This window comes from Juglans microcarpa x Juglans regia, chromosome 2D, assembly GCF_004785595.1.
Source record: "Juglans microcarpa x Juglans regia isolate MS1-56 chromosome 2D, Jm3101_v1.0, whole genome shotgun sequence".
NCBI lineage: Eukaryota > Viridiplantae > Streptophyta > Magnoliopsida > Fagales > Juglandaceae > Juglans > Juglans microcarpa x Juglans regia.
This window is the reverse complement of record NC_054596.1, coordinates 42,277,322-42,302,912: the sequence shown is the minus strand read 5'-3', so window position 1 is coordinate 42,302,912 and position 25,591 is coordinate 42,277,322. Positions and strand designations below refer to the sequence as shown.

The 25,591-nt window shown below is 37.3% G+C and overlaps 1 protein-coding gene across 1 annotated transcript in view; it reads right to left on the bottom strand.

Moving 5' to 3' along the window:
* Positions 1–2,113: 2,113 nt before the first annotated feature.
* The window catches only part of LOC121249402 (myosin-6-like), a 40,577-nt gene continuing 17,099 nt past the window's right edge, over positions 2,114–25,591 (bottom strand). The window contains 18 exon segments of the mRNA XM_041148111.1: positions 2,114–2,709; positions 3,252–3,334; positions 3,432–3,512; positions 4,302–4,358; positions 10,308–10,364; positions 10,526–10,625; positions 10,743–10,813; positions 10,926–11,051; positions 11,238–11,426; positions 11,543–11,698; positions 20,361–20,531; positions 20,645–20,728; positions 20,909–20,953; positions 21,050–21,152; positions 21,335–21,474; positions 21,627–21,839; positions 24,473–24,571; positions 25,404–25,523. Of these exon segments, the coding sequence (XP_041004045.1) occupies positions 2,595–2,709; positions 3,252–3,334; positions 3,432–3,512; positions 4,302–4,358; positions 10,308–10,364; positions 10,526–10,625; positions 10,743–10,813; positions 10,926–11,051; positions 11,238–11,426; positions 11,543–11,698; positions 20,361–20,531; positions 20,645–20,728; positions 20,909–20,953; positions 21,050–21,152; positions 21,335–21,474; positions 21,627–21,839; positions 24,473–24,571; positions 25,404–25,523 (2,010 nt within the window). The 3' untranslated portion in view covers positions 2,114–2,594.

Sequence of the window (25,591 nt, the reverse complement as noted above, 5' to 3'; positions counted from 1 at the left end):
ATCATTAAAATTTTTTTAAATTACTACACAAAATAGAATAAACAATTCAACTTTTTCAAATCTTAAAATAAAAATAATATTAAAAAAATATATTCTAACAATATTTTATTCAACTTTTAACTTTAATCTCAACTCATCTCCTCGTATCTGTAAAAACAAACGAGGCAAATTGTTTGATAATGGTTTATCTTCATCTCTTGTAAAAGATATCCAAAAATCGGGTTCTCATATCCTTAATTTCCTAATTAAAAATATATATATATATATATTTTGGAAGTCATAGACTTGCACAAGTTTTCATTCATGTCCATAGCCATTTAAAACTTTGCAATATATTTAGAATCATAGGAAATGCCCTAATCAACACCACTAATTCCATCATCATCTAGGCCTTTATTCTTTGATGTTTGCACTCTCTATTACAATTCCTTAGCACACGTGCATATGTCTGTTCCATTGGTCCCTTTTTTTCTGTCTATATTAATGGAAACTTCTACTTCAATCATGGTCCAAATCCAAAAAGCTGTACATATTGACAACTGGAATGAGCTCTAGAAAAAACAAGCTTGCAACCAATAACATTAGCAAAGAGGTGCATCACGCATGTGGAGGACGATGGCTAAGAGATTGTGGGCTGGTCCAGTCTCTAGGAGGGGAGAAAGAGAGAGAGGATGGAGTTGAATCGACCTGGAATCTATGGTCCAACCGAGATTAAATGAACCATTGAAACCAAATAGAGATCCCAATTAACACTTGAGATCAACCCCAAAATGGATATGAGCAAATCTAAAATCTGACTAAAATTGCCAGTTTTACAATGGGTATCACATGGGTCCAAAGAAAATCTAAAATCTAACACTGCCAATTCTACAAACGGTACCACATGGCGCCAGCTGGACCGCCAAGATTGATCAAATATACAGTTGTATTGCTTCGAAGATTGAAAGGGTGGTCCAATTAAGAGTAGGGGTCCGAATGGTCCAAACCATGGTGAGGAACTTCTTATGGCAGAGAAGGGTGTGGTGTGTATTATTGGTCAGTCCCATGTGAATTCCTCATGGTTAGCATACTAATATGTAGTAGTTTTGCCCAAAAATTCAAGATCATGAAGTTGAGTTTGGTTTTCAGATTAGTATGGATTCATTCATTGTGCATCGTAGGGAGTCAGTGTTAACAATCGCTTTCTATTCAAGTTATGTCGATGGCATAACCAAAATCGAGTTTGAGTTTGGTTTCTCAAGTTCTTTTCACTCTTCATTTATTGTGCAGAAAAGTCATTGTTGGCTATTTCTTTCTAGAGAAATGCTTTGGGTCCCGAATTCGAGACCCAAAAAGTTAACCAAATGGGATTTTTTTTTTTTTTTTTTTTTTTTTTTTTTTTTTTTTTACCGAATGATTAAAAAAATATTTTTTAATGATGTTGTGAATTTTTTATTTTTTTTTAAAAAATATTTATGATGATTAAAAAAATACATGAAAAAAAAAAGAAGAAAAAAATTTACACTATTCGGTAAACTTTTTAGGTCCCGAATTTGGAACCCGTAGCAGTACTCTTCTTTCTAATCCCATTGGACATTTAATGCAGTCTAGATTCTCACTTTGTTGTTTGAGATCTGCTACAGACAAACAAAAAGAGATTACACAAAAATAAACCTACAAATTGACATTGGTTCATAGAATCCGTTAGATCAATTTTACAATAAAAGTAACTTTATAATCTGATGTATCACATCAAGTCACATCAATTTGTGAGTTTACTTTTGTGCAATATGTTGAAGTATTTTCCTCCTTGTTTATGTTCAACAAAAAGATGAAATTAACCTCAACTCTACAAAGATTTTGCATTCTATTGTTCCTTAAATTTGATTGGATTTGAAAAATGCAGTTGGGTCCCCAAATACATAACTCACTTAAAAGAGCCTGCTTAGAGTAGCCATTTATCCAACAAGACCTCAAAAAGCCAGATCTCAATTCTGTCTAGAAACATTTTGCATCCTTTCTCAATGCTGCTGCTACTTTTCCATTCATTTCAGTTGAAAAGCTTTTTTTTATGGACCCAAACAATTCACTCCAATTTGATTGAAATGATGAAGAAATTGCCAATAACAAAACATCTCAAAAAAGGTATATAGATTGTAATAATATCTTACCAAATAAATCACATATTCTCTGCATTTCTGTTCATTAAATTTTGTTTCTTTCATACAACGAAAATCTGGGTGGAGAGAGAGATATCTCAGCCACCAAAGCAGTCTCCTAAACACCCTATAAAAATAAAAAATAAAAAATAAAAAAAATCTGCCCAATGGCAGAGAAACAAAACCATCTACTACAACACAATGCACACAACCAAAAAAACTGAGATACATCATCACCGCCCCTTTCAACTATAGAAAAAAAATTTACAATTTGAATGCCAAAATAAATGAATGAAAAAATAATTTCATGTGGGGCACCAAAATAGGGTAAAATAAAAGAGAGACAATGGAAGAAAAGGATAAAGGATTTACAACCACCACTGCAATGACCAGAGAAACTAAATGTGCACCTACTATGATGAAACACAAGAAAAGTATGCTTGAGCTTCCTTAGCCTTACTCGAGTAAAAATTGGAAGGCTGGGTTCTCAAGAAGTTCATCTGATGGTTTGACATCCGAGAAATCCTTCTCTAGCAATGAAGTCGAGAGGTCATCAACCGAGAAGGGGATGCTGTATTCAGATGAGATGTGCGGATTAGTTAATATTCAAAATGGTAATTTTTAATATTGCTTCATTTGTTCTAATGGAAAAGATCAATCTTTTAAACAATAATATTACTGTAGAAGGAAGAAAGTACCATAATGGTATCTATGGCATCCTTCTATAAAAAAAATGTGAAATGATCATAGATAAATGAAACATCTAGAATAAGATAACTAAAAGTTAAAACAAAAACAGGAAACGAGTGTATAAATAGACATTTTTTATAAGTTGTGTATAAATAAACATCATACATAACCAGAACATATGCTTGGCCTTTGGTTCATTTTGTGGGGGAAGAACATCTCATGAATCTTTTTTTTTCCAAGAAAAATAAAAAGTTGCTTAATTTCAGGTTATATAACACTTTTTTAAGATAACACTCTTTTTTCCAGTTGTCACAAAATTATCAAGCTCCAAACACAAGTTTCATAGGAATCTCTGTAGCCATTTTATGGATCTACTCTATCTAGATTCCCACAGGGCAGATCTAAACGGATGAGAAATCTCACCCAGAATTGTCATCCAACAAGAAGGAATTGCTCGCAGCATTGTTGGAGTCCTCTGTCATAAGTACCCTCATGCTGGCAATGACCTGTTGAGAGAATAAAAGTGTGGCTGCTCAGCAATCAAATTCACTTAATAAGATTAAGAACCACTCACATTACACAGATTCTTATGGACAAACTTACATCTGGAGATACACTTCGAGTATTGTAATTGTCATCCCAGTAGAGAGTACAGATTCTATACAGCTGCTGAACACTTAGGATCTGAAAAGGCAGAGCCACGTCACACAGAGAGAGAGAGAGAGATTTGGTCATTTTTCTTTTTTGCTGTTGACATATATAAAATGTCGTCATCTGGTGCTAACATGAACAAAATGACCATTGCTGGTTTGTATACTTGCATGTGTATATCCCCCCCCCCCCCCCCCCCCCCCGAGAAAGATATATCGGTTAAGTTGTTAAGCCAGGTATTTGTATCTTATTTTTATGTAGGTAACAAAAAGATAAAAAGATGTGCCAGCATTAAAAAGGGCCTCAGAAGGTATTTGGTCTCTTTTCTTAAACAGTTATTTGTTATCTATTCAGTAAGTTATGCTTCTATACTTCTTATATACTCAAGGCTGTCATGCTGTGAATTAAGGCATGCTTAGGTAATGAGATGAGATGAGAATGCTATAAATAGTAGGGAAATGATTTGTGAATAGTAGTGAAATGGTTTGAGTTAAAATGTTTTATTGGTTTTGGGAAAAGAGCGAGAAAAAATTGAATAAAAATATTATAAAGTTAAAAAACTATTCGAATATTATTTTTGTTTTGAAATTTGAAAAAGTAGTATTGTTTTTTGTGTTTTGTTTAGAAATTTGGAAAAGTTTTAATGATTAAGTGAAAAAGTTGAAGATTTGGAATTGAAAAGTGTTTTGTGTTTAAGTAATGTTTGGAAAAGAAATTATAAGAAATTTTGAGATGAGATGAGACGGTCTCAACTCATCTCACTTCCCAAACATGGCCTAATTCTTAGCAGCATGCTTAAGAGACAGAGAAACAGAGACTTACAGGGCAGAGGTCATTGGTGATTTCATCGTACGAAATTCTATATTTCTGATGTATGACCTGTAGATAAATCAATGAAAATCAAGTGAGCAATATAGCACTAGAACTACCACTATTTAAGTGAGAAAAACTTAGAAAATGATAACATCTAGTAAAAGCGGCCACACAATTTATAATATTTGTGTACTTCCTGTGTACTTGGGCTGTGCCTATTCTTGTTAATAAAATTCTTACTAATTATAAAAAAAAAAAATCAATTTATAATATTTGTGCAACATGCCTTTCAGTACAACGTGAAAGGAAATTATAAGATATAGTAGAGAAGTAGTGCCTGAAAAGGGTCTGGGATCAGTTTTCATGAAATGGTGTAGTATGAACAAAAGTTATGGCATCACAGTAACAATTTAATTTTCTATTTGGCCAAGCTGAATGACATTGGTGTTACAGGACACACTTTTTATTCAATTAAACAACTTGGTTTAACAATTGACAAGTCAAACGCAGACAAAAATATATACAAAGACAAACAAGCATCAATATAACTTTGGGAACAGTGCAATACTCAATGTACCTAGGGTAAACCATATAAAAAAAAAAAACTCAGATTATATCATGTATAGTCAATAGAGTCAAACATATTGACATTAATACATACTTTGTCACCCAAAATACCAAGAATATGCAACAAAGCTTAAAATATCCTTTCTCCCCTTTCTGCATAAACTAGAGACCCCACAGCCTACAAAACTGGAAGTTACTCTCTTTCTTCCTTTAAATTACCCAAATACCCTCCTAAAATTTGAACATATTGACAAGCCCACAACAATGATAGCCAGGTAATCCCTTCAGACATGACAAGGTTAGACATCCCTAGGGAGTTGGCTCAAGTGGTAAGGACCTTGGTCTCCGTGGTATGCTCACTCTAGGTCTAAAGTTCGAATCCTTTTGGGTGCAAATAATTTCTGGGGCCATCGGACTGGGGAGATTTTTCCTTTAATTATCCGAAGTGCACTTGCAAGAAACTCCTTGACCTGTGCACCCTTAAGATTAGTTGGAACTTTGTTCTTGGACACCCGATGCCAATTTAAAAAAAAAAAAAAAAAAGCCAGACATGGTTGTCGTGCAGTATAGTGGTAATTAAGTAACATACCATATATTATCCAAGAAAAATAGTAGCCAATTGAATTCTCAGTAAAGATAATAATGCCATGATACTACCTCACGTTCTAATGTTTTTACTATAGTTTGCCTTTGGAATCATTATTATTTCTCTATACGTAATAATAGATATATTAAAGCATTCTTGAGGGAATGCAACAATTTAAAACTAAAAAAAGTTTATTCCAATAAAAAAATGTTTAGTTTTTGTAAATTTTATTCCTACAAAACTAATCTGTGACCACATAAATCTTCTTTATATATATATAAGAATAATTTATCAATCCACATAATTAGGCATGGCCCAGATACACAGGAAGTATACAAGGGATGAACCTAATTACAAGCTAAGCGTTGTGAAAATCAGCATAAAAGTCATGAAAACCAATCTCATTCAATACAATCGCCGAAGCCCAAAGTAACAATATATGAAAGAGAAAGTCCCTAAACCCTCACATCGAACTTTCCCTATTATCAAAACAGCAACCATTCCTTTCATTCCAAGTACACCGCATTGCATGGAGGCACCATCTTCCAAACAGCCGCGATTAGACGATTGCCCTGAATTTCTCTCCAACATGACAGTAAGTCGACCACCCTCCTAGGCATGACCCAGGCAATACCAAGCCTAGTAAAGATTTCATCCCATAAAGCCTTAACCACCTCACAGAGAAGCAAAAGATGATCCACTATTTCTCCATTTTTTTTTACACATAAAGCACCAATCCATTATAACAAGACCGATGCTCTCAACTAATCAATAGTCAAAATTTTCCCATGAGAGCCAACCAGCCAAAGAAAGCAACCTTAAGCGGAATTTTACTCCTCCAAATGCTCTTCCAAGGAAAAACAATAGAAGAATGGGGCGACATAACCTTATAAAAGGATCTGACCAAGAAGTTCTTGCTCCCGAATGAATCCAAAGCAACCTGTCCTCCCCTTCGGCTTTTAAGTTCAGTGCATATAATGCACTGTAAAATTCTATGATATCTCCCAACTCCCAATCCTGGACAGCTATAATAAACCTCACAGACCATTGAAGAGAACCAGCGGAAATGTCCATGTTATCAGCCACTAAGACAAAGGACACCTCCTGATTTATAATTTGAAGAAAAAAAAATTTCAAACTCAAGTCTTCTTATTTTGCTAACAAAATTTACGAATGAAATATTGATGGATTATCTGAACAAGAAGTCCTCAATACCATGAGTAAAATGTCTACGGTTGCAAATGATGGCTGACTTCTCAACATTTATTTTTGAGCTGGATTTAGTTGATCTACCTTTGGCTGGAGGAGACTTCACTTGGTCTAACCTGCAATCTCACCAACTGCACAAACCTGCAATCTCATCCCAAAAAAGCCTTCTATTACTGTCGACATTAGGCCCATATACTCTAGCAAAGCCCCACCCAAAACCATCATCCACATTCATGAAAGAACAAGCCACCAAAAATTTACCGACGTACTCCTCCACCAAATTAACTTCTCTCTTAACCCACATCACTATAATACCTCCCGAGGCTCCCTAGGAAGCAAGAGAGACCCATCCCGTGTAAGAGCAACCCCACAAACTTCTTATTATATTCCTATCAACAATCTTCAACTCAGTCTCATGCAAACAAATTACATCAACCTTCCATTTCCGGATTAGATTCTTCACCCGGAGGCGCTTACTCAAGTCGTTCAGCCCCCAAACATTCCATGAAAGAATCTTAGGCTACATAAGACACCAGGATTCGACCTATCATTGTGCCTCCCCCTACTAGCACTTCCTTCCCTTGCATCATAATTGATAGAACAAGAAAGTATCTTAGGGGAGGTTTGGATAATGAGTTGAAATGAAAGTTGAAAGTTGAATAAAATATTGTTAGAATATTATTTTTTAATATTATTATGTTTTGGGATTTAAAAAAATTGAATTGTTTATTATATTTTGTGTAAAAATTTGAAAAATTTGTAATGATTAAATGAAATGAGTTGGGTGGACTTTTGTATCCAAATCGGGCCTTAAGCTCCCTTTCTTTTTTAGAAGCGAATCTAGCTAAAAGTGGCTGTCCTGCTTCAATAGCAATAAGGAGAGCTTTAAATTGATTCTCGAAACCTTCACAAGAAATCCCTACACAATTGCGAATTTCATCTACCTTTTGAAGTACCAAGTCTGAGTGTAAACCAGCCCATAGAGGCATTGGAGGCAAAGAACAGAGAGGGCTAGGCTCATCCCCAGAATCCTCCAGTTCATTTAAAGAAGCACCAACCCCGGACTCCTTACAAACCAACTACAATTCAGACCCATCCAATGACACATCATCTAAGAGCCTTTCATCATTCGAAAGAGCCCCATCTTCTTCTTCCAAAGTACACAAGACCCTAAAAGGAACTTCATCTGCAACTAAAAGTGACCCCACGGCTGTAGTGGCAACATAAGATGATTGAGGGCAGTCATAAGGCTGTGAGTGACCATCGTTGCCTTGAGGACAGACAAAAGCTCCAATCTGAGCCAACCCAACTGAGACCAACACCTCTTTGCAGTTGTTTACTCCTGTGAAGGTCGAAATCTGCTCCTCGTTGAGAACCGGAAGGTCGTCGGCAATCGACTACCCATTTTGTGCTACCGGTGAGCTGTCGACAGCCTGAGGACAAGCAGAAGCTTCAATCCAAGCCAACCCAGTCGGAGCCGTTGAGATCTCATCACAGCTTTGCACCCCTATCGGGACCAAAAGCTGTGCCATATTTGGAACTGGAGCGTCAGCGGCAGCCGGTGACTCTTTCTATTGCGACAACAAGGTGCCCGGAGCAACCACTGGCAAGCGTGAAGTCCTCAAGCCCGAGATAGGCAAAACGGCCCTCCCCTCAGACTAAGGCCTCGTTTGTATTCGCAGATGAGATGAGATGAGATGAGATGAATTGAAATTAAAGTTAAAAGTTGAATAAAATATTGTTAAAATATATTTTTTTAATATTATTTTTGTTTTGGGATTTGAAAAAGTTTTTTTTTTTTTTTTTTATAAGTAAGAATCTTTATTGAAGAGAATGAAACTAGGCAATGCCCAAGTACACAGGAAGTATAGAAAGTGAGACCTAATTACATTCTAGTGAGCTGAAAAGAATAAAAACTCATGGACATTCTCACCCTTCAGTACAATAGCCGAAAACTACTGTAAAAGATAGATTTGAAAAAGTTGAATTGTTTATTTTATTTTGTATGGAAATTTGGGAAAGTTGTAATGATTAGATGAGTTGAGAGGAGTTGTGAAAACAAATGAGGCCTAAACATCCTAAGATAGACAAATTGGCCCCCCAGTATTTGGGCTCAACCCACCAGATTTCGGCCCTTTCAACTGATTGCTACTAGGGGTCGGCCCATCAACACGGTCTGGGTTTACTTTGACCCGCCACTCAGAATGGATAGGGCTAAGAGTCGACCCCTCAGAATTCGGGCCCAGCCCAACAGGCTTTGTTCCTTTCAACTTATTATTACTTATCTGGCCCATCAACACAGCTTGTGTTTCTTTTAGGCTTCTCCAAAGACCCAAGCAACACACGACCCAAACCCATAACCAGGCCCAAACCCAAATAAACTTAATCATCAGATCTCTAACCTCCTCCATGAATCCCGACAGCTGAGCTCTGACAGCCCATCAGAGTACACCTTCCACTTCTCCCACCTTCGAGTGCTCATCAGAGTACTTCCCACCACCCATGTCAGAGTGCACAAAATGAAAATTGTTCATTGGTGGAGCAAGCCTACGGCCATTGTCACCTTCTAACAACTTACCCCTTAACGCTTACGCATATCCCGGTTCTTGCCTACCTCCAAAGCAGAACCGCTATTTGCCAGAGAACACGTCGGTGACCTCAAAACCGAAGCATACGAGGCACCACTGGGAGGGAAGGACCTCCCTCTACCGATCCCCCCCTTCTTGCCTAGTTAGAGAGTGTTGAGGGTGGTGTTCCTGCACTCTGATTGCATACTCAAAAACAGGGTGGACTTTGAAGCCAACTAACATCCAAATGTAATAAACAAATCCTGCCCATCCATTGCCATTCGAACCTTCAGGGATCACCAAAAAACCCCTCCTCCTACCATTCCCAAACTCTGCCAGTTGCATGAAGCAGCCCCTAGAATTACCTTAGCGTTGAATGGTGAGAACTTCATTACCCTTCCTCTGTTTCCTAGTTGGATGCTCTCTCTTGTATGCCCCTTGTGTACTTGGCTTGCGCCCCATAGTAGTTTCAATAAAATTGACTTTTTTTTTACAAGTCGTTTCAATAAAATTGACTTTTTTTTTATAAGTAGTTTCAATAAAATTGACTTGTCAAAAAAATAATTTCTGAGTTCCAAAAAATACAAAATGATGGTACCATTTTCCACCGTTTTTTCAAAATAATGCTGATATTTGATTTAATCATCAATTTAAGACCATAAAAGATGAGACATATATTATTTCCTTGGCATCATAGTGATTGAAGTATCTCTTGGCATCGTAAGGATTTGTTATAATCCATACCGTTCTCTAGCAATTAAAATCACTTATAAACTGAAATAACAGAATTTCTAAAAAAATAGGATTGAATTTTTAATAAGCAAAATCTTATTAATAGAAGACAAGGCAAAGCTCAAGTACACTGGATGTATACAAGACAAACACCGAGTTAAGAGAAGGAAGAAATAGTAACAAGAAAATCGTGAAAGTTAGGCCCTAAAGGAATTTCTAAAATAAGATGGACTGTAACAACTCCTTTAATAATTAAGAAAGATTCAATATATCATAGCATTCAATAGTGATTGGGGAAAAGACCATGGAGGATCACATTATTTTCAATTTCAAAGGGTGTTTCAACACACATACCAAGAATCCAACAGCCTGTCTTATGTGCTTAAGTTCATCCCATGATAAGCCTGCATACTGCAATTCAAGGAAATCAATCAAGTCATGAAACTAATGAAAATTATGTATGCATATCACAAACAAAGTGTTCAATAGATAAGATATAAGTACACAGAGACATGTAGCCAACATGAAACACATCATTATTAAATCAAGGAGATGAAAAAGAAAAAGTTTACCTGTTCTTTTGCTTGGCAGCACCATTGCTCCAAGTCAGCCAACCCAGCTTTAACATATTCCCCATTGCTGAATGTACAACACTCACGACGCAGAAGAAGGCTGCAAAAACAATTTTGTGATTAATCAAGAAATTTTTTTAGCAAGGAAAAAGGCATAGCCCAGGTACACAAGATGTATGCATGAGTAATATCTAACTAGAATAATATAATTACCTACCTATTAAAGAGTTGTACGTTTATATATGAGAAAGTTTGAGTGAAGATCTTCTGGACAAGAATTGGAGGCACCTGAAAACAAATATAATCATTTCTTTGCATTAAAAAGAAGAAAAATAGAGTTTGACATTACTCAAATTTTGGGAAAAACATAGTTGTTAAAAAACATAATGAATTTCCATACAGAATTTTCTTTCAGTGTATTAAGGATAGCATTGAGGCTTTCAATGATGCTCTGCCAGTGAGTTGTTGGAGAATCTTTCCCAAAGGACCGCCCAGATCTTAGTACTCCCTTGGATGTTCTTGGTGCCTATACCCACATTACAGATAAGAAATGGAACACGGTAAGACACCCTAAAGCCAATGCTTTTATGAGGCAATTAATCAACTTTATGCAGGGAAAAGGCATCATGGCCAACAAAAGTTTAGCCACCCCCATGTTGGCTGCATATCCACAGGGCTAAGTTAAATAGAGTTAATATGAAGCTCAAAGTACCTGAATACATAAAGCAAGCAAAGATGATAACTCCTTCTTCAAGTTGTCTCGAATAATTCCGTATATTTTCTCCACATAGGCTGTGAGCTGCTGCTTGAAAAGCAAAGCTGGATATTTAGCCTCTACCTGACGTACTACATCAAGTCCAGCAACAGGAAGATTGGCAGAAGAAGGGGACGAGCGAAACCCCTGGAATTGAATTTCCACATCATATTACATTGAGGAACAAAAGGAGTCATAAGTACATATCATTTTCGTCAACCAAAATGAAAAACTGAAACAGAATGAATGCTAGAATCTAGTACCATGGTCATCCTCCCAAAGAGGGATGTCGGAGCAGGAGGTTTTCGATGTGGAGTTGCACCACTCACACCAGCACCCTTCAGGCTTCTCTGGAGCAAGAACAATAAAGTAGAGGTATTTGATAACCAATACGCCATATGATTATTGTCGTCTTGGTCCTGGAATTAAAAAGATTTATCATATTTTTTGCAAGTAAAAGAAAAGAGAGAAGATCTATGATATTAAAACATTAATTTCTGAAAAAGGACACCAAAGACAATAATGAATAATTAAATAATCAATGGAGAATCGTCAAATCGCAGCTGTTTGGAGGTTTTAATGACTTTTATGCTGTTTTTCACAGCGTTTAGCTTGTAATAGGTTCATCTCCTGTATACTTCCCGTGTACTTGGGCCTTGCCTAATTATGTGGATTAATAAACTCTTCTTACTTATCAAAAAAATAATAATAACAATCAATGGAAGTCAAAAACAGAAAATATATATATGCATATATGTCTAAAGTAACATATATATGCATATATACCAGGGGAATTTGCAGCACATGAATCTATTAAAGTAATTATCAACAACAAAAATAGAAAAGTTTGAAACAACATGCATCAACTGATTCCTCTGAACTTGGGAAAATTTGGAGACATCATTAAAAACAATTCCCAAATACATCAAAGTTCGGGACAGCTGGAAAAAAATCTAAAGTCAATAGGAAATGAAAATGTGCTTTGGCTAAATAGAAACATGCTATTCATGATCCTTCTAATCATCATCCTCCCAACATGTGACGACCAGACTCGAAATTTATTTGGGATGATTGGATGAAAGATGGATAAACTTTTGGGCTTAAAATAGGTTCAATGGGCCATATTAAATAAGCCCACAAGTTATTATTTATTGAAACTTAGTTAGGCCCATAGGCCAATATTTTATTTTTTCAAAAATCACTAAGGTGTAGTTGATGATTTTGGAGAATATCAATAGGCCAATACTTATAGAAGCCCAAATTAGATTAGTCGGGTAATTTTGGAAAGACCCCGGACCCATAAGTTTTTATGGTAAATTATAAGAGTCTCATTGGGCTCAATGATTGGACAAAAGCCCAATAAATAATGCACAGAGCAAGTGGGACTAAATAATTAGAATTTGGCCCAAGAATTTTTCTGAAGGCCCGAAGATATTATTGGATGATGGATTTATTTTGGACATGAGGATTATGGCCCAGATTAGTTATGAAGTCCAAGCCCATAAGCGTGTCCAATTTCAAGCACGCTAGGATTGCAATTTTAGAGTACCATTCACGTTTAAATTCCTTGAGCTGACTGCCTTCTACATATTTAAACCCGTGCATGTAAATTCCTTCCTCATCAAATCTAGGGTTTTTCAGTTTCACAGCAGCCCCACGTCGCACACATTTTTCCCACGGCAGACCGTTGTTATTGCATTGCACTTGCTCCCCAACCCATGAAGACCCATGCCACTACACAATGAGACCATCACAAACTGATAGACATTGAAGTTGTTGTGCACCACGGGTGAAGACCAACGCCCCACACAACCACCGTGATCCTCCCTCCCGCGCTCAATCTCTCTGAGTGCCAACCCACGTTGCCAGCTAGAAAGCCAAACTGGTAGGGAACCTGTGATACCCCATATTATAAGGATAAAGATAGGTGGTGAATGAGATTCCACATTACTTGGGAATGAAAAGTTCTCTCTTTATAAGGATCCAATGGGGCTCCAATTGTATCATTAACTAGTCATTTTAGAGTATATGTCATGTGGTTTGGACCTTGCATTGAAGCATTACAAATGGTATCAGAGCTTATCCCAACCAGAAATGTGGGACTTGAGCCGTGCCACTTATAACGGACAGACCCAACGAGGACGTCGGGAATTTAATAGAGGGGGGTGGGAATTGTAATACCCCATATGATAAGGATAATGGTAGGTGGTGAATGGGATCTCACATTGCTTGGGAAGGAAAAGTTCTTGCTCTTTATAAGGTTCCAATGGGGCTCCAATTATATCATTGACTAGTTCTTTTGGATTATAGGCCATGTGATTTGAGCCTTCCATTGGAGTATTACAAATGGTATCAAAGTCTATCCAAACAAAAAATGTGGGACTTGAGCCGTGCCACCTACAACTGACAGGCCCGACGAAGATGTCGGGAATTTAAGAGGGGGGAGATTGTGATATCTCATATGATAAGGATAAGGGTAAGTAGTGAATAGGATCCCACATTACTTGGGAAAAAAAAATTATTGCATTTTATAAGATTCCAATGGGGCTCCAATTGTATCATTGAGTCCTTTTGGAGTATAGATCATGTGGTTTGGGTCTTCCATTAGGACGTTACAAATAATATCAAAGCCTATCCCAACCAGAAATGTGGGACTTGAGCCGTGCCACCTACAATGGACAAGCCCGACTAGGACATCGAGAATTTAAGGGGGGGAGATTGTAATACCCCATACGATAAGGATAAGGGTAGGTGGTGAATGGGATCCCACATTGCTTAAGAAGGAAAAGTTCTTACTCTTTATAAGGTTCCATTGGAGCGTTGCAAATGGTATCAGAGTCTATCTCAACTAGAAATGTAGAACTCGAGCCGTGCCACCTACAACGGACAGACCTGACGAGGACTTCTGGAATTTAAGGGGGGGAGATTGTGATATTCCATATGATAAGGATAAGGGTAGGTAATGAATGAGATCTCACATTGCTTGGAAAAGAAAAGTTCTTGCTCTTTATAAGGCTCTAATTGGGCTCCAATTGTATCATTGACTAGTCCTTTTAGAGTATAGGCCATATGGTTTGGACCTTCCATTGGGGCGTTACAGAAGCACCTTACTCCTCCACAACACTATCATAAGCCAACCATCGAGAGCCATTCCACACCAAAATTCCTCCACGCCAGTCACGGAAGTTTCCCTTTTAAGTTGTCAACCATGTAGCAAGAACCACCAAGCACTGCCCAACCCATGGGCAATCCGTGAATCTCAGTTGTTGCCAACCACCATCGCACAACAACCCCACACGACAAGCCCCCTGCACAACCTTAGCCGCAAGGGAAAATCGCAACATACCCAATTGTCGTGAAACCAACCGTGTGAAAGCACCACTGCCCAGCCAACGTGAAACCAATAGCCACCTACATAGAGAACCAAAGTCATCTATATTTTTGCTCCTCAAAATAGAGCACCTACTTCTCCACCGTGAGCCACTGCAAACTACCATCACCAAGATCAAAACACGTCGGAAACCACACAAAAACTGTCGCCAAAACCATCCAATCACCCCAGATTGTCGCACTCCTCCTCGCTGTCTCACGGTGAGCTTCCTTCTTCCTCACGCCGTGTTCTCTCTCTCTCTCTCTCTCTCTCTCTCTCTCTCTCTCTCTCTCAGTGCTCTGCCGCTGCGCCCAGCCACCTGCCCGCCTCTCGTTACTTCGCCCATGGTGAGTCCGTCACATGGTCCCTTCTCGATGAGTCTCTGTCTCACCCACTGTTTTGAATTTCGTACTGTACCGGCCGGTACGGCCGAAATTTTCCGTACCGGCCGCTGGGCCGGTACAGGTACCCTACACGTTTCGGACCAGCCCAAATACCGGCCGGGCCTCAATTTCAGCCTATACTGGCCTATATTTCGGCCGGTACCGGCCGATATTTAGGCCTTCAATTTTTTTTTTTTTCATTTTTTCAAACTACAAGCTTATTTTTTGACCCCCAATTCAGACTAGGCTATTTATAATTTATATATATATGTATTTATATATAATTTATTCATATATAGACTATTATTTTGGAATATAATTTATATATATTTATATATATAATTTATTTATATATCGACTATCCCGAAACGGTACACGAAACGGTACCGATACCGAAATATTTCATTCCAGTGCCTTGACCGGTACGGCTTCCGATACTGTATTCAAAACATTGGTCTCACCATCATCCCATTTTATGAGGAACTTTTTGAGATGAAATTACACTTATACCCCTTTAGTTACAAGCTACGGTGTTTTGAACTTGTATTTTAGGATGGACATGGTTTTTACAGTGGGCCTCAGTTGGATTGTGATAAAACTATTATTATAGTTATGATGATATTATTGTGATAAGACTAAGAAAATTAGATTATTGGGGGGGCGGAGAATATATTTAGAGTTTAATCAATTAATATGTGAAATTATGTGAAAATCATAGTATTTGGGGAGTGATGATGTTTTTTTTTTTTTTTTGGTTATGATTTTAAGTAAATAAAGTCTAGGTTATTTAGGCATTTCGGGTTTTAATTAGAAAGTGTGTGCTTAATTAAATAGTTACGTACAACTGAAAATTTACTCAAGTTACGTGATTATTTTATAGGTGACGATTGACAACGTTTTGACACTGTTGTAAGGAAATTCAGAGAAGTTAAAAGTCCAGGTAAGCGGGGTTCTTATGCTAGACTTTACATAAAAGAAAAAAAAATGGACTGAGGTTGATTTATGAAAATATGCATGTGATGTTTTGAAAAGAAATATGAAAACAACCTCAGTTATGTGTTTTACATTACTCATGAAATTTGTATAAAAAAAAGAGTACTTTCTGTCATAACTGGTGTAGACATGAACTATTTTTTGCATTATGTTTATGAACTGTACAAAAAGAGTTTGAATCGAAGGCTTCCAAGTTTTCACCAAAGGCATGGATGTCCTCAATAAAAAATTGTGGAGAATAGCTTAAGGTTTTAGAGGAAACATATTGTGGTGACATATTGTGGAATTCCGAGAAGGAAAACTCTCTCCGTATGTAAGGAAAACTCTCTCGTACGTAAGACCCCAAGGAAGCCGCCGCCACCCTTGCCGGCGAGTGACCTCTCACCGTCGTCACAGACAAAGCCAACGGGCCCCGGCGACTTCCCTGAGGGCCGTCCAGCGTCGGTCCAGAGGAGAGAAAAAACAATATGAAGCGCGAAAACACTAAGGAACCAGATCTGCCGCCACCCACCCTTTGCCGGCGAGACACACCGCACCGTCGGCACAGATAAAGCCGACGGACCTCGGCGACTTTGTTGAGGGCTGTCCGGCGTCGGTTCAACATCTTAGATATCGCTGTATTGCCTCTCAGAGTACTCCGGCGATCCTCCCGACGGCTCCGTTGGTCGTGCTGTCGACCCTGAAGGCTCCGGCGAGTGCTCCGGCGTCTTCTATGAGCACGATTTGCAGCTGGAAACAACTTTGCAGTGCTTGTAGTGAGCACGACCTGGAGTCCACAACTTCGCAGTGCTTGCAGCTCCCAACGGATTTCTAATCTGGTTTCTCTGAGATGATGAATGGTTGTTGAAGAAGGGGAGTGGGTCAGTATGGGTTCTTTTATGGAGTTGGCCATAGAATCTAAATCCTTACACTGGTAAAGGAGGGGAACATGTTGGCAATTACTAAAAGGAGTCGAAGGGTGATATCTAAGTTGGTTGTGGGTTCGACAACAGTGCAGCGGCTGGCCAAGGCCATAGAAGCATGTACTAAGGATAAGAAACAAGATTTTTTCTCCACTGTCCGGGAAGGTCGACGCAGTTTCACAGCGCATCGCTGCTCGAATGCTCACGGACGTTATATGGTGGTGGAAGAGTATGGTGGTGGGGGAGGAGGAATTTTATTTTCATTCCTGAAGAGTGGGGCAGTGGTTGGAGAAGGATGGGGGAGGTGCTGCGTCATTTTTCCTTCGGCAATAGAGGTAGTGACGGCTTGGAAGGACAAGGTGGTGTGGCAAGGAGGGAGAACATGGAGAAAGACCCAAGTACATCCTCAGTGGCGAGGCAATCCTATGCGGCAGCTCTAAAGATGGGACATGCTTCGGGGGTTCAGAGTGTAGGGGGTCTGCCAATCACGCCTCAAGACCAGCTTGTCGAGATGCACAATTCTCTAAAGGAGATGGAAACCCAACTTGTCGAGTTGAAGTCAACGATAACTTTCTTGTCTACGAAAATAGATCGGCTTTCAGCTGGAGGCAACAGGGTGGTAAGAAACATGATAGGCCCGAATCCTCTAAACTTAGAAAAAGGAAAACGGAAGATTGGATTCGGCCCTGTCCCTATAACCAGATCCAGGAGAGTATGGCGGGTCAAAAGGAAATCTGGGTTATTTGAAGTGGGGTCTACATCAGGTATTGGCGTAGAGACATCAGTAATGGAATGTCATTCGCCTCGTGTAACACAGGATAGATCGATAGTCAGTATTACACCCTTGGTCCCTGAAGAAACTATGGCTCTCTCGTCAGAGTTGAAGGAAAAATATGTACTGCCGAGGTCTGAAGGAGATCTAGGATCCGCTATCACCCCAAAGGTGAAGGGACTTGTTGTCACCTCAGAATCTCCAATAGGGACCCCGATACCATTGGAGAGAACCAATGGAATTACTGGAAAACCAATGAGTTTGGCGTTGGTGCCTTGTGTAGAGGAATGTCTAGAGTCGAGAGTGCAGGTTGATGGGGATATTGTGGCTCCCCTGGTCTCTCTTCCTCCAATAGCGGATTGGATTCTACCTAAAGTTAATGAGATTCAGCAGTTCGTGGGAATTTCATATGGAGGATGTGAAGACCAATTTAACGAATTAATTACTGCGATCGAGGCAAGCGCACACTTGAAACCAAATCAAGCTTCAAGAAAAGCAGGGAGTTACAACGTCTCTTTTCGACAATTAACTACGACGCTAAGGGTGGTAGTTCAACTAGAGGGAAGTCTAAAGGGAGGGTATTGTGAAGACAGGAATCAAGGTGTTGGGGTTGATGTTCGGGTAGAGTTTTAGTTCTACGGGAAACAAGGATTGGGGTCGGGTTTGATGTACTTTGGGTTGATTTTTTTATGGGCTTTTTGGGTCATTAGGGGCTTGTTAGGTCATTTTGGGCAAGGCGTTTTCTTGTATATATTCAGTGTCTTTGATTTCTCCTTTTGATATATACAATATTTTTACTTATCAAAAAAAAAAAAACTGTACAAAAAGAACGAATATGAAAATTTGTACATGATTATGTGAAGTTGCTCTGAATCTGTTTTGATTATAAAGATGATATGATTTTGTTCAATACTCTAGTTTGATAAGATGTGGCATCTGAAAACTTTTAGCATGACATTCTGATTCTGTATATGTTTTTGTTTCTATTCTGCTCTAACCTTACCGCGATTGTAAAACGGTAGCCTCTATTTGGGTTGGTACTAACTTTTCTATTTGCGATGCACCCACTTTGGAAGCAAAGTGGTTTTCTGCGTAGTTTTTCATGTGTGCACAATCAGGGCTCCAAGAATGAATAAGAGGAAAATTTCACATTCTGTTTCTACTTAATTGGTCGCCGGAGTTTGCACAACCCTACCACACGGGGGTTAAACATGAAATTTTATTCTGATGCGATGTTTCAGTTATGCTATACCAAGGAATTTTGAATAAGAATATTTCTTATTGATATTTTTGATAGCATGTTCTAATTCTACATTATGAAAATAAAAATATTTTATTCTGCATTCTGAACTCTATAAATGCTCATATTTACATACTAGTATATATTCTCTGCTTACTGAGTTGTTGATAACTCAGATTTTATCACCACAATATTTTTCAGATAATTTTGATAGTTCAACTGGAAATCAAGAGTAGGAAGCATGAGTAAGATTTGATGATTGTAGAGGAATAAGTGCCAAAGGGTACAAGTAATTATTGGAGAGTCTTATTCAGTAGGTTTATTATTTTCTGATGATTTCGGTAATTTGAGACGTGAATATTTTTTAGGCCTTATGGAGATTTTACTTTATTATGTTGAGGTCTATATTTGATGTCCCTGTGGAGGAACATATATATTTGGTTTGAACACTTAAATTTATATTTGATGGAACTTTTGGAGTACATATAATTGTGACATGAGATATAATTTAAGTGACAAGAAGTAACTCTCCGACCCATCGGGAATCAAGGCGTCACACAAAATCCCTTGATGTGGCATCAAATTATTGGTAAACAAGTGAAGCATAACAAATAGCTTCCCAATCATTTAATGTCACATCATGGGATGATGAATAAAAGATAATGCATAACATTACTCAGAGATATCATCTACTAAACAATACAACTGAAAATCATCCATAGGTGAGGAAGTAATCCCAGCCCAAAGAAGATTGAAATAGCATGGTTATAGTTTTTTTGCATTGATTGGCATTGGGTGTCCAAGACAAAGTGGCAACTAATCACAGGAGTGCAGAGATCTTCGGTAAAGAGTTTTTTGTAAGTACATCTCGGGTAATTTAAGGGAAAATTCCTCTAGTTTGATGGCCCCAAGAGTGTGAATTCAAAGTTTCAAACCTAGGACGTCCGGTTTATACGGCTTACCCTAGGACCACTATGCCACCTCTTGGATATGAGGTGAAGTAGTAAACCTATATCCTATGGATGAGGTGAAGGAAGCATAAAGTCAACTAAAATTATAAAATTGTTCAGGGTTGCCAACGCATACAATGATACAAGCACTAACAACATATAGAAATCAGAAACCAATAATTCAGATTCTGCAATCCAAAAGAATATATTACATTGTGTACTTCTAGCACAATATACCTTAAACCTTTAGGCAAAAAAGTGAATAATTTTGTTATTGGGATTGAGGGGATGCTTGGGGTCTCTGCTTTCACAAGTGTGTGGCTTCTAGCATTTTTTTTCTTTCTCCAATGATAGTCGACTCTCAGATGCACTATTTTTTTTTTTTTTTAAGGTTCGCATAAGTAATTTGGATGCTTCAATTGCATGGAACAATCACATAAAAAACATATATAAACATAGTAATCAGGTTACCTCAATGGCAGAACCAATCATCTGGATGAGACGATCAAACACACTTGTCCTTTCAGCTTCAAAAGATTTCCAGTGGAGAAGACATTTGTAGATGGTAAATGCTGCAACAGGTTTCCCATGACTGAACCCAATGTTTTTCATAACACAGCTGATAAGAGCATCAACATTCTCCTGCAGCAAAAGCAAATCTCAAAATGTCAAAATTAGCCAACCTACACTCTGAAAAATAAAAACAAACATAACAATTAAAGCATAGAATGATCATGATTCATGTAAGCACAGACATGTTGACGTTCAACAAGGGATCTCCTGAACTTGCTATCAGATTCTGTACCGAGCTTCTTAACAGGTGTTGCACTCTGGGGTTCCTGCAAAAACAAACTCTTTTCAATGACCAGGAAAGAGAAAATAGAGTATGATAAGGGAGATCCATTCTTTTCTTGATCAGTAAATAAGAATTTTATAGATGATAATAAGCATAGCTTAAGGGAGATCCATATAACTGTAATAATAATAAAAAGAAAGAAACGAAAAGAAAAAGAAATTACATTGACTTTGTTCTCTTCAATCACATGATGACCATTTTCCAATCTCTGCAAGTAACAAAAGAAAATGTATTCAACATCAATTGCTAGAGAGAGAGAGAGAGAGAGAGAGAGGATGAGATCCATTAAATAGTTTATCTTCACCTCAGTTGCTGGACGCTCCGATTTTGTCTTTACAGGTGTTAGCAAGGCTTGCTGCCTAAGAATTTGATTTTCAGACTCAATGTCAGAAAATTTTTCTTCAAGCCTGCAAATGACAGTGACAACAGTCATGATGAAGAAACTGAAATTTAGACATGATTTTTTTGTTGTTGTGTGTGTGGGGGGGGGGGGGGGGGGGGGGGGGGGGGGGTTTTCACGGGTATGTAATATAAATATATTTCCAATCAATGTCCGATATTATAAAAGATGATAGACCACAACAACCACCTCTGCATAGCAGTCTTTAGCTTAATTATTTTTGATTCTGCCTCCAAAGCTTGTTTCAACCTATCTTCACTGATTTTGTTTGTCTCTTCAAATTTTTTCTCCGTTTCATCAATTTTCTTTTCCAGTGAACAAACCATGGCCTGCAAAAATATATCATGAAAGCAGTAAAGCAGCAAGAAGAAATGCACAGAAACATTCTCCCAAAGATCTCATGCTTTGGATGCCTTTATATCAAATAAATGAAGGCCCTTTTTTCAGCAAAATGCAGATGCTACATTTTCGGACACCTTACCTTAAGCTTTTCATTTTCACTGGAAAGCTTCTCCAGCATTACGTGGTCAACAACTGAAACCTCTTGTATAACAGGGACTTTCTCTGCTGCCCTTTTTGCAACCTCACATTCCTTCTCAAGCATTGCTTTAGTTTCCTTAAACTGAAGTTGCATATCTTGCAAAGCAGACTGCAGTTTTGCATTTTCTTGTGTTTTTGCTTCTTCGATGTCAGCCTACAAATATTGCACATTTGAGACAAAAAACAAGAAATAAAAAATACAATAAAGTTCACACAGAACCATGTTTAATTAACACCCTCCCATTTATCTTTCCTACATGCAAAAAAATTACAGCCAATCATCCAATCCAACTTTTTTCTTTCTTTGATAAGTAAAGCCAAAAGACTTGTAAAATGAATCAGACACTTCAAAGAAAAAAATTTGCCAGGTTCATGGAGACAAAGCAATTAAGGATGAGAGGTTGAAAGTTTATTATGAGGCCGATGCAACTGCAAAAGCCAAAATTATGTAATTATTAAGAGACAGCTCCACAACATACAAACCCAAGTTCATGAACTAATCTGAAGTGACAGCCTTTGAAGGTTCTTCTTATAGAATTTTTTTTTTTTTAACCAGTAAATAAGAGTTCTATTAAAATAGGCGAAGCCAAGTACATGGGACATAGGTTCTTATAGAAATTGGCACATAAATGTTTCAAAATTGCAAATGTGAAACAAGATAAAGAGAGTTCATCATCATAAAAACCATTCTTTTCTTTTCTTTTATTTTTCCTTTTTTTTTTTTTTTTTGCCATTTTGGGATGCACTGCAGCACTAGGTTATCCGAGCAACATTTGCTCTCCATCTTCATCTTTAAATTCTTTCAGCCTAAGAAGCACATATTTAAGAAATATACTATCCATATACATCCCCAAGAATTCTGAGTCAATTTAGGCCCGGTTTGGTTTGCCAAATGAGATGAAAATATCTCATATGGTCTGTACAGATGAGATAGTTTTGTCTATCCAAACGGTTAATTTCACATCTCTATATAGTTTTGTCTATCCAAACGGTTAATTTCACATCTCTATTTCATCTCTAAGTTTTCAAACCCATCTCATTAGTTTCTGACGTAAACAGTAAAAAGAAACCCACATAGTAAAAAAAAATCCTTTGTGATTAAAATAGAATAATCAATACGTCATTAGTAGAATAATATATTTTCACAACGAAATTGATCATTTTGTGAGTGTTGAATACAAGTGCATTTTGGGGTTTTATTAGAAAATTCGAAATTAATAAATTATTTAAAACAAATCTACAACATAATTCACATACTTATTTATTACAATAATCAAAATTATTATAATTTATAATTAGAATAAAAAATGACGAATTTCTTATATATAGAAAAATAAATAGATAAAAATATCTTTTAAAATAGAGAAATTATAAATTTCGGCCAACAACTTCTTCCCAATATATTTTGGGATTTAAATATATTTATGATAGATTTTTTAATTACTCATAAATATTTTTTTTTTATTAATATATTTATAACTATTACTCAATCATTGGTGAGACCCACCCCTTTATCAAAGAGTGCTTCTACACCCACACATCTGGTGTGTTTCCTTTTTTTTTTCTTTTTTTTTCATGCATTTTCTTTTATCATTCTTAAATTTTTTTTAAAAAAATTCACAACATCAATAAAAAATACTTATTTAATCATTAAGTAAAAAAAAAAAAAAAAAAAAAAAAAAGCCAATCGGGATCCCAGTTGTGGTTTTAGTAGTTTCCTTTATCAAATCCCAAAAAGTCAAAACTATCTCATCTTATCTCACTATCCAAACATACACTTTTTTACAAACTATCTCATTTCATCTTAACTCAAAAAATCTCACTACTATTTAAAATATCTTATCTCATCTCATCTCATCTGAACTGTGTATCCAAACCAGCTTACTATTTGGTTTTTCAAATGTTTAAAAGAAAAAATTTTATAAGTAAAAGCATTTAGATCCCCTTTTCTCTTTTTATAGCCTTTGACTGCCACCATTTTAAAATAGCATTGATAATCCTTACTTTTGGCTCAACCCACTGTGTCCAGGCCATATGCCAGCAATGTCTCAACCATATTGTCAAAGTATCATGCTGTGTCCCAAAGTATCCGACTTCAAATTTTAAATTTTTATTGACAATATTCAGCCATGTTGGAGGTGTATCTGTGTCCAACATATGTCATACACAGATACACCTTTTTGAAGTATTTGCATTTCCAGCTTTCAAACAGAGGTAAAAACGTTTACTTCATTTTTCCACCAGCAAACTATAAGCAGTTAGGTAGGAGTTGAAGACTCTGAGACTATGGAGTATTGTTTATGGTAGAGGGACATGGTGTTCTAGATCTAAGGCCGATTCTTACATAGGTGGCAGCATCAAAAGCCATCAGTGGAAACTAAGCCAGATGATTAGAACGATATTCATCTAGTTTCATCTTTACGCAAGCTATTCAACAGTGCCTTGCTTTCACACATACTTGGTTTCACCCATATCCCAGCAAAGTTTCTGATACCAATAGAAACCTTGTTCCCAAATACAAATATAGAAAACTCCTAATTTTTTTTAAATACATAATAAAAAGATATAACTCTTTCTCAATTTTATTTAGTCAATGAGATTGTAGGGGTCCACGCTTTACCTAAACTATGTATTTCCATAAAAAACAATTAAATTGAGAAAAGAAGCTGGACTTTTAAAACCAAAGCAACAACTATAGAAAATAGACGAGGCTCATAAAAAATTCATGGGCTCTGACCTCATGTCCAGACAAACTTCGAGTAAATTCAAACCCACGACAATACTCACCCTCATGCGCTTCTCCAGCTGTAATCTCCACGTCAGTTCTTCAACTTGCTTTTCTAATTTGTTTTTGGCAGCTTGGAGGGCACCGGTTTCCCTTGCAGCCTGAACATAATGAAAAGAAAAGATTAGAATCCCTTGATATCACGTACCAAAGTAAATATAAGCAACTAAACAGCTTAAGGCAAACTGCTTTATCGAGATGATGATGATAAAAGTAGTAATAATAATAAGAAGAATAAGCATCACAATCTTAAATATATTACTGATTTTGCAAGTATGAATCATAATATGAGATCCCATACACCATCTACACTCATCAATCAATACAGAGTATCACTATCTACCCCCTTTAAATTTCCAACATCCTCATCGGGCCATTCCATCATAGGATGTATGGCTTAAGTCCCACACTTTGGTTGGAATATGCTCTTGTACCATTTGAAATGCCCCAAGGGAGACCCAAGCCACATCTAGGCCTATACTCCAAAATGACTGGTCAATATTACAATAAAAGCCCCATTGGAATCATTATAAAGAGCAAGGACTTCTCCCAAGCAATGTGAGATCCCATACTCCGCCTACATTCATTAGTCAATACGAGATATCACAACTGCTCATTGAAATTGAGGTTGACTGGGATGCAGGAAAAGGTGAACTTTCAAAGTACTTTTGATGTAGGTTAATACAGGGTGACAGTGCAACCTGTGAGTGGTTGGTCTAGCCTTTTTAACCAGTAACACCAAATCTTGCAGTAGTCCCTAGTAAATCCAAATATAATGAAGCAGGTCCTTTCAGTTATCCCATTCCTTACGGTAGTAAATTAGAGGATTGAAGAAAATATACTTTAATCAGTGACAAAAAAACTTGCACTAAACATTACCATAACATTAATGATGAAATAAAAAGAAAAGACAATAAAGAAAGAGGTACTCACCATCTTAAGCGTCCGTAGTTCTTTTCGCGCACTTCTTGCTCTCCATGCACATTGTGTTGTAATTGCAGCTTTCTTCATCTGCATATAATGTAGCCGCGCCAAGTATTTACGACACTGGCTCTGCAATGCAGAAACAAGCAAGTTTGTGAGGAGGAAATTGTATGTGAAATCGAAACAATTTCAGTCAA